We start from the raw sequence: 9,425 nt of genomic DNA, 5'->3' as shown, positions 1-9,425 counted from the left end.
GCCTAAATTTATGCTAATAACCATCTAACCGGTTTAGGCTAACTTAGGAAAATGCAGGTTCTTAGTCGCGGGTTTTTAATGTACTCGATTGTTGCCTAGTCCCTGTACGGCGTTTTCCCAGTCCCTCTCGGTCAATTCTCTTCGGTGACGTATCCAAGGCGTCTCCAAGGCGAACGCGCTTGGATCACGTGACCCGTAACGCTTTGGCCGCGCGGAATAATGAGGCCTAGGGACTAAAAAAAAGTTGATTGCATCTTGAATGAGCTATCCGATACCCACTAGGCTACCCGCTATAAAATGATTTCTTCAGTAACTAAAAAAAACTATAACTACAACCTAATTACGCACGAAGTGCTTGAGAAATACTTGTATCGCAGAACCTCGCGAGCTCAGGTTAAGGGCTAGTAGTAAGAGCGGCGATGCCAGAGCGATGCCTAACTTACCAGGAAACTAGAGATGCGTCTGGTAACGTCAAATCATATTTTAAGCATTTCCCGTTTAATGTCGGGCGGAAACCGCTAGTTGGTCGGTATGAAATATTCATTCAAAGATATATTTCAGGAAAATAAGCAGAGTTTTAATGGTAAAAAGCCGAATTAAACGCATTTGAAGAACATATACCCGACAGAGCCGATAAAACTCGTCTGTTCGAATTGCCGCAGTTTTTTCTGAGCAATCTTTCTTGGCAGTGACGGCCATAAGCATTGTCCAACCATAGAAGAAAAGTATGGGCTCCCGTTTTGTTCCTGAGTATATGTCAATGTTTTCCGGTTTTTTTCTGCCATATTGAGGACCACCGTTTGAGGTCCAGAAATTTTGCTACCATTGCAACGTGACGTAACGACTTTTCCTCTCTACAGTGTAGACATTAAAAAAAATTCAGATTCATCTCGTCTTTCGGTCTTTTCCTTATTTTCCGAAAGCTTATTATTTCCCAGTATAAGTATAACCTTGTGTGGAAATGTGTTAAACAGGTAAAATATCTTTATTAATCCCCTTCTTTGTCACGCCGATTTTTGAATGCTTTATTCTTTATTCTCCTGTCACGAAGAAAGAAAATTTAAAAATTAACTGAGGAAAGGAAATACTTAACTGCCAGCACCAAAATTCTAAAATTATTGTTTAAATAACAATGAAAGAAGATGAAATTGAAATTCGCTTTCTAATGTTACGAACTCTTTCAATTACTGTCGACTTGTTCCAATACATAAAAAATAACCACCTGAAAGCTAATCTTACTTGCCCCAATTAAGTTTTTTGTATTCAAAAAGCAAATTAGAGCCATCAGAAGGTATGAGATCATCAATGCCTGTCGCTGCTGATTTGCCGTCGATTTTTATCATCCAGTAGAACTTATCCGAATGTCTTTGTTCAATTTCACAAATGGAGGTGATCATGTGGCCCCAGGACGTGTTGACAGCAGTGAAGTTGTAGCAGGGATGTTCGTTAACGGCCACTTTGAGGATGTCATGCGCATTCGTGCCATTAAGGACCTTGACGCATACGCGGGGAGGAGGGCTTTTCCCTTTGGAGTACTTGTTTACTTCAAACTGCAGCTCCACACAAACGTTTATCATCTGTGGAATTACGGAATCACACTGGTCAAAGTTTTGTTATCAGCTTCTGCACACATCTAGTCCGTTAGCAACACGTGGCGAATGGATTAAATAGCATCTCGAAACATCCGAAACTAAGATGTATTTCTTTTAGTTGTTGGTCACATTGTTTTGTTCAGTTCCCATTGAGATGATTAGACCCTTTATAAGCCCCTCTTTGTGAATTTCACACTAAAATCGAGGTGTTCGATATAGCGAACAAATTTCCCCAGTCCCTTGGTAATATTCTGGTGCTTTTGTTGTAACTCTTATTGGTATAATTAACTCGATTGCTGGCTGCTCCCTCCATGTATTATTGTGTTGTTTTGTCTGTTCATATTTATAGCAGAAATATTTTCTATTCGGCTGAGTGTAGCGACAGGAGAATAGACGAAACCATTTTGTAACCAGACCTGGGTGACTGAGATCTCTGGAGAATAGAGCTTGTTACCGTTGTTTTACAAGTTTGAAAACCTTGTATAGCCTTTTATTTTATGAAAACAGAAAGTTCTTTCTTGTTTAACTAAGTTTGAAACTCTGCTAGAGTAACTCAACTGTGCTAGTATTTATTTCGTCATTTAGATTTTCACATTTTTAACTTCTCACCTCGTTTCCTCCCTCCTCACCTATAAACAGAATCAAAAACAAAATAATAATGATAACTTGTTTTGAGACATTTGTATTTTTAAAACTGGAACCAGTTGGGATAGAAATGATCTCTCGAGGAAGGGAATGGACCTCACAGAAGAAGAATTAAATGTGAAATCAGTCGCATCCCAGATGCTATCTTCTTTATAAACAGGTGAAAGAATGAGACCGCTTACACTAATTTATTGCACATTTAATTTAGATCAATTTACTGATTGATTTCGCCTACAAAAACAGCCGCCTCTTATCACTTCCTGCTGCTTGGAAGTTTCGCAAGAGAAACCGTCCCTAAACACCTAATGATAATTTTCCCTGCCCTTTCGTATGCTTCAACTCACGAGATTCCTACCTTTTATATTGGTGAAGCCTGAAAACGGTACACCTTTCGGACGAAGTCTCCCCGTATTGGCCACCATAGAGATATCCCCGGGCTGTATTCACAGGCTAGGATCTTTTGTTTTGTTGTTGTTGTTGTTTTTAAATAACGTTGAACTAAATATAGTTCTCTCAGAACAGGGAGGTAATTCTACGCGTCATAATGTTTATCATTATTATTTGGGACTGAGTTTAAGCAGTGACGTTTTTGAGCGACGCACATCAACCGGGAGTGGGCCTTTTTCTCTTTTAGCATGCTTTGACTCTACCAAATTTTTATTGCTTAGCATCTTTATTCTTAAAGAGACATTGGCCCAAACATTTGTTCAATATCAAGGCTCAAGAGTGCAAAAATTCCACTTCCGGTTGAGGTGCGTTCCCGGTCGCTCAAAAAATATCGGTACTTTCTCCCACATTGAGAAACAAGACTGGTTGTGGTACCCTCAGAACAGGGAATGTTCTGCACGTCATGATAATTACCTACATTTCTCTCAGAGCGTAATATATACTGCACGCCATAATGTTTACCTGTAGTACTCGTAGGGCATGATCTATTTTGCACATCAAAAGGTAAGGCTCCGATCAAAGTTGGAAGCACGGCAATTGTGGACATGAGGTTGGTGAAGGATCCGTCGGGTTTTTGTCGAGATAGTAACCAGCGCATGGTCTTGGTACACTTAGTTTTCTTTGCTTCGGCCGCTAACAGAGCCTAGTTGGAATGACAAAAAAGTTCAAAGCACGAGAATCAATTTGGGTGCTCCAGTTTCATTTCATTGACCTTTATTCATTGATTTAATTATTTTGCTGTAGTTCTTTTTGACCCGTCTAGAGGTATTACCAATCCAGCGGGTCGGGTAATCCAGCGTTGTAGCTTGCGCCAGCTCGCATTTGCGTGGCTGAAAAATGTCAAATTTAAAAAGAAACAAACTGAAAATAAAAAAAAGTCATTACATCACCTTAATGACAAGAAAACGGAAATTTAATTAAATCACCCGCATGGAAACAACAAGGAAGACAGGTTAGGGTTAATTTGTAAAACTCTGCGTATCTCTGGAAATATCGTAGCTACGCCCCTGCAATGCTGAGGATAGAATTACGTTTGCAGAGGGTGCCAAGGGACGTTTTACATGGCGGCTACCGTAACCAGGGCCAAACAATAGTTTCATAAAAGCTGTTGTTTGATTCAAAGGGTTGTTTTGAATTCGTTGATCGCTTTTCTCTAATTTGATTGCTCAGCTTTGTTTTAACTGGTTTTGGTGACACACCGTTACTGTCAATCTTAACCCTTTCACTTCCTGAATTGGCAAAAGTAAAAATTCAACAAAAAATTTCATTTTGTGAAATGCTGGACAATAAATTTCACTATGTGAAAGAACTGACAAAGAAGTTTAATTGTAATGCTATACAGCAGCATTTCACCCACAGATAGAGTCAAAAGTGAGAACCACCTTACAAGAGTCCATCATTCTCTCGGGAAAGAAAAGGGTTAATGTTTGCCGTTCGCTACAAAATCAAAATGTCACTGAGTAAACGATGCACCAGCACCTCCCTCGGTCAAATAATGCTACAATCATCGATTCATCACTTAACAAATGACAGCAACCTCTCCCCTCCCTCCCCTCACCCTACTCACCTGAGAAGCAAGAGCTGCTGAAACTTCATTCTCTCCAAACGTGCTGTCATTTATCTGACGATTTTTAAGTTCTTCACTCGCCTTGTTAATGCTGGCTCGAAGCTTTTTCTGCAGCCCCCTTGCGTCTCTTCTTTTCCTGGTTTTCTTGATGCAGGTCAAAGCCAATACCTGCATAGATAAAGTGTCCACGCTAAAATTTTTATTCCTGTCCAGCTGTCCGTTAATGTCATTCATCACTTTTTTCGCGTAGTCGCTCGTCTTCTTTCCGAGAATGTTCCCGCTGCTACAAAGGGCCATTACTGCCCAGCTGTACTGGTAGGGGTGATCAAAGTTCAAATGAGGATACTTGTCAAGTTTACTCTTCAGAGCCAGGATTAAACTTGATTGGTTGATGTTATGTGGATCCTGGCAGGTAGCCAGGGCACCAAGTATGTAAGAGCCGAGTCTAGCACCATGAATAGAGCCTAGGTCGTTTTTAATTATTTCAGCGGTCAGTAAGTCGGCTTTCTTCTCCACAGGATACCCAATCAACCCGGAGGAGTGCAGAGCAGCGGCAGTCACGTGCCCCTCCCCGTACGTACCATTTTCGTCTTGTTGGTTTTGCAGCCATTCGGCCGCTTTGACGGCTGAGCGGATAAGGCTTGTCTGAAAGAATCTTGAACCTAAAACAGATTAAGTCTTAGTTAAACGTATTTCATGTTTTGCACGATTGTTGGGCCCAGGCAAGAAGAGCCAAACAGGTCGGGACCACACAACAACCGACGCAACTTTAAGGATTTAAGAGAACATGCGAACGACTGTCACTGAGCTCGGTTAGTCTATGCTCAAGGTACGACCATCAAACTCGTCCGGGGCAACGTATGTAAAATCGTCGTCGTTATCATCGTTGTTGTTTTTAATCAACAAGGTTGACGAGTTTGTTGCTGTACTAAGACATCAATTCATTTGTTTACTTTTATCAGAAATTCACAACCCCTTATGAGTTTCTACTTTTATTTAATCCCATAACCCGAAATAGAAGAGCTTGTAATTGCGCTGATCGTTCATGCCTTCAGCGATGCTAGAACTCACAATAATTCAGTGGCATGCGGAATGAATATGCCACTCATCAAACAAAGCATTCTAAATGCTGGGGGGAGTTTCTTTAGAAAAATCCAAAAAATGGATTTTGAATCTAAAGAACTAATACTCCTGATATTAACAATTTATGATCCGTGCGTTTCTTTAATTAATAGAGCAACGGATACGAAAAATGTCACAAACCAAGAGCCATAATGTGCCATTGTGGCTCTTGCATAGACGACTGGCAAAAGATTGTCAGGTGCGGAAAATATGAGGCCCGCCACTATCTCGGCAGTTCCTGTCAATATTGCTCGAAGTAGTCTCTAGTTGTCGTCTTTAGTCACCTTCTACAGCTCACGCAGAAGTTCTTAGGGGAGAAGGAACGCGTTACGAAGACATATGTCAACCTCGTTCCCAGGGCTGTCTCGGGAGAAAGATGCGTGACGAGATAAATGATAGCTGAAAGTCGATAACCTTCGGTGTATAAAGAACCGTCTCAAGTGACCGAACTTGTTCTTTGCCTTATTCAGCATAGTAGAAATAATGGCGTGTGACCAGTGTAGCGTGTGGCTTGTTACTGTAAAGCAATTGATATTCATTGATTTACAAAATGAGCGTGAGTTACTCTTTTGCAACTTCCTTCGTCATCTATCATCAAGTCGCAAAAGTGATTTTCAATTTGGGGTCGGGAACGGGGTTGCCTGCGTGCAGACGTCTCCTATTTCCTTTGTTGCACGCGGAAAAGGGACGTCTGCGTAACGCCGTCGCTAATCGTGTTCCAGCGTCCCGCTGGCAGGGTATTTTATTTCGCATAAATTGTGAAATAATATCCGGTTAGAAATAAGAGTTGACAGGCCAAACACGACTCATAAGCTCGTGATAACGCGAAACGTGATCTTGAGAGTCTGCTTGAACAGAGGTTTTTCTTCTTTTCTCTCCCGCGCGAAGGTTACCAGCACTACACAGAACATGCAGCATTCTAAACTTTAACTGAGTAAATCTACATTTAGAGATCATGAAGCAGGATTGTTACATGCATACTGAGTAATCTTTTCCTGTGGTTATGCTTCTGTGGGTGTTCCTGATAGGATTTGATTTCAGATGCAGTAGTTAAGTGTTTAGATTTTAGTTTCTTTGGCTGCCTACCTGCTGCGAAGTCCACGCCGTTTTTGTAGTTTTCTCAGACACTGTTTACAAATATGGTGTGATGTGTCATGCACAGTAAATTGTAAAGAAATAATTTCCTCGTACACGTTAAATTTTCCGCGGCGTCGCACAAGATTTAGAACGGTCAGCACACAATGGCACATGTTCTGATTTGTTTTGGCTGGAAAACCTTGCCTGCGTGCAGACGTCTCCAACGCAACAAAAGGAAATAGGAGACGTCTGCACGCAGGCAAGGAACGGGGGTCATTAGGGCCCCAAGCGGGGAAGCTGCTTTTGTATTTGGTGGCTGAGGTAAATTTTAAAGCGGAACAAATTCAATATTTATTTCAAAAACTATTTTAGATTTATGTAAAGAGAAACATGCTCAGCGACCATGCGTACCCTCCAGGAGGAGCTCCGCTACGCACGTACCAAGTGAAGCGATAACTCCCCCCACCCCCACCCCCCTTCCCCCACCCCACCCGCCAATTCGCGGCAAGGACCAAAGTGAATTCTTTCTCAATTTCGTAAGAAAGGAAAAAATTACTTAGTCTGGGGTTAAAAACAACTAGCAATCTGTCGCTTTGCAAGAATGTAAATTTAAAATCATGTTTCGATTATCATTTATACCACACGCTGTAAGTCGAACAATGAATTATTTTAAAACGCAGTAACAACTGTTGCCGGTGCAAGGGCGATGTGTTTAAGCCCGTTCCTACATTTCTTACAAACTAGTTCTGTTGATGAAAATGGCATGTAAACGATACCCTCCTTAAATGAAAACGGATCTGTATTAACTGAAGACATCAGAACGTGAATTCTTCAAAATGAATTCTTCAGAATTGTCAGATACTATATTTCTCCTCACGTTACGTTACGATTGCAATTTTCACCAATAATCTAATTAACTGTTCACTTTAAAAGGCATTTTCCTGAATTTCTTACCACAAAATCCTTGGGTCTGCGACAACAAGGTAAGAAACAACAACAGCGACACCAAATGACAGCTCATGGTTGCTTGGAGTAGCGCCCGAAAATGACCGACGCACCAACAAATGCTGATGGAAGAAAAAGATCACATACACCGATCCGGCTGGAAGGTGATAGCCGTATATCACGTGAGCTGTCTAAGGGCATTTCCCGGAGGATTTCCGCTTAAGTGCCCCGGATCATAGTAACCAAAATTAAGTGTGGGGGTGGGGATTGGGGGTGTTGGAGAGACGGTTATTTGATCGAAGGAGTGAACTTATTCCTAAGTTAGAGGGCGCTTACTAAGTTTTTCTTTTATTGAACTGAAAATTTATTTATCTAAATCTTTAAATAAGAATAGAAAAACTACAATATCCATGTACTGATGCCGGCTAGTTAAAATTTCAGACCAAAAGAAATTTCTGTTTTTTATCCAAAGGTCAAAGGCTGCCCCCTTTGGAAAATCCAGCTAATAGCTGCCAGCCAAAATAGGAATATTTATAAATTGTCTTTGTGGCCTTTTCACCACTTTAAAACGTCGTCAAATATGATTTCTTGGCCCTTTCTGACAAAACTGACGAAACAAATACAAAATTCCAGTATTTTTCGTAGAACGCGGAGAGAGGATAAAGGACCAAGCAAGAGAGGTCATTCATCCTCCTTTACTCAGAATCATGGGCGATCCCCCAAGAAAAATTCCAACTTACTGCCAGACATAATGGTAATCTCATGGTCTCCGTGGCTTTTTTGTCACAAACGTCGGTAAACATCGTTTCTTGAAAACACTTGGGAAGGCAAAACCACAACGACAAACCAGTGAGAGTAAGCCGGATCTTTAGTAGACCTGGATCAGTAAAATCTTCAATTCAAAATTAAAACAGTAAATTAATCCTTACGGCAGGAAGAGTGATATAAAAAATAAAGAAAGGAAACAAACATAAAATGGCGAATTACATTTCTCAGCCTTTTCCCCAGGGTTTTTCCCTTAGAAAATGGAAGGGGGGGAGCATGGGCTGGTCACGTGTCATCGTCTGGTCACGTGTCCCATCGTACACCCTAAAATCTTTGGTGTAATAAATAAGTGCTGAGTGAAATGCAATATAAAGCTCAAATAATGCGTAGCCGCGATATCAGGCGGCCCTTTATATCTGACGAGTAACGAGCTAGTTTTACAGGATTTTCTTTTTGCCAGTAACAAACATGCTGAGCATGTGCATGAGACTACGTCGGTGTGGTGTGGAATTGCACTATATTGGAGACTGTTTTGGGGGACGGACTCCATCTCTTCATTTATTGGCTACCGCGAAAATGCGCTAGAAACTGGGTCTAAATTCGAGCTACAAAACAGTACTAGTCCCATGGTGCAATTCTGCATAAAACAGACCCAGGTCTCACGCGCTACCTCAATAATGTGGCCAATGTTGCTGGGAACACAAGGGGTCCTCATAGGAAACTTAACATCCACATTTTAATACTTTAAAACAAAAGGTAAAGACTAACAACGGTTTTTGTTGGTGATAGGGTAAAAAAGGTTATGTTTAGTCATGCTAAACATTATTTCTTGACCACTTTTGTCGAAAAACCAAAATTGACCAAAATCATGGGTAGTCTACGGACACCGACGCATTTCTGGTCGTCGCTTCTCTCGGCTAACTCTCAGTTACAAACTGCGAATTTGCCTACTATGAAAAAATGGTATTTTTATAGACTAGAAAGGCTTCTTTTCTCTCTAGAAGTTCTCTGAACATTACTGCTTGGCCTGCTTTATCCAAAACTTAACTTTGAAAAAAATGCGATTATGTGAAAATGGTATTTCAAAAGAAAGGCTTCTTTTCTCTCTAGATCACCTATTTTGTCCAAAACCAACCTATAAAAAATTTCCCATTTTAAACCAAAATCATGGGCTAACCTCTTTAAAAAAATGCGAGATAGAGCAATGAAGTAAAAATGGTATTTACTTGACTAGAAACGTTTCATTTCTATCTAGACGATCACCA

General features: G+C 40.8%; 1 protein-coding gene across 1 annotated transcript; it reads right to left on the bottom strand.

Moving 5' to 3' along the window:
* Positions 1 to 962: 962 nt before the first annotated feature.
* LOC140952228 (cobalamin binding intrinsic factor-like) lies at positions 963 to 7,564 on the bottom strand. Its single transcript, XM_073401654.1, has 5 exons — positions 7,405 to 7,564; positions 4,252 to 4,913; positions 3,147 to 3,327; positions 2,202 to 2,221; positions 963 to 1,577 (listed from the first exon to the last, which is right to left on the bottom strand). The coding sequence occupies exons 1-5, from the start codon at positions 7,469 to 7,471 to the stop codon at positions 1,236 to 1,238; spliced, it is 1,272 nt and encodes a 423-aa protein (XP_073257755.1). The 5' UTR covers positions 7,472 to 7,564; the 3' UTR covers positions 963 to 1,235.
* Between the last annotated feature and the right edge of the window lie 1,861 nt (positions 7,565 to 9,425).

This window comes from Porites lutea, chromosome 11, assembly GCF_958299795.1.
Source record: "Porites lutea chromosome 11, jaPorLute2.1, whole genome shotgun sequence".
Classification (NCBI taxonomy): Eukaryota; Metazoa; Cnidaria; class Anthozoa; order Scleractinia; family Poritidae; genus Porites; species Porites lutea.
The sequence above is the reverse complement of the archived record's forward strand: the minus strand, read 5'-3'. Positions and strand labels throughout refer to the sequence as shown.

What these genes read in the sequence shown, in the direction of transcription:
- LOC140952228 (XM_073401654.1), bottom strand. Translation starts at nt 7,471, where the DNA reads ATGAGCTGTCATTTGGTGTCGCTGTTGTTGTTTCTTACCTTGTTGTCG. An exon ending in GCAGACCCAAGGATTTTGTG is followed by an intron (nt 4,914 to 7,404) that starts GTAAGAAATTCA and finishes AATCTGTTTTAG; the next exon opens with GTTCAAGATTCTTTCAGACA. An exon ending in GTGAGGAGGGAGGAAACGAG is followed by an intron (nt 1,578 to 2,201) that starts GTGAGAAGTTAA and finishes GTAATTCCACAG; the next exon opens with ATGATAAACGTTTGTGTGGA.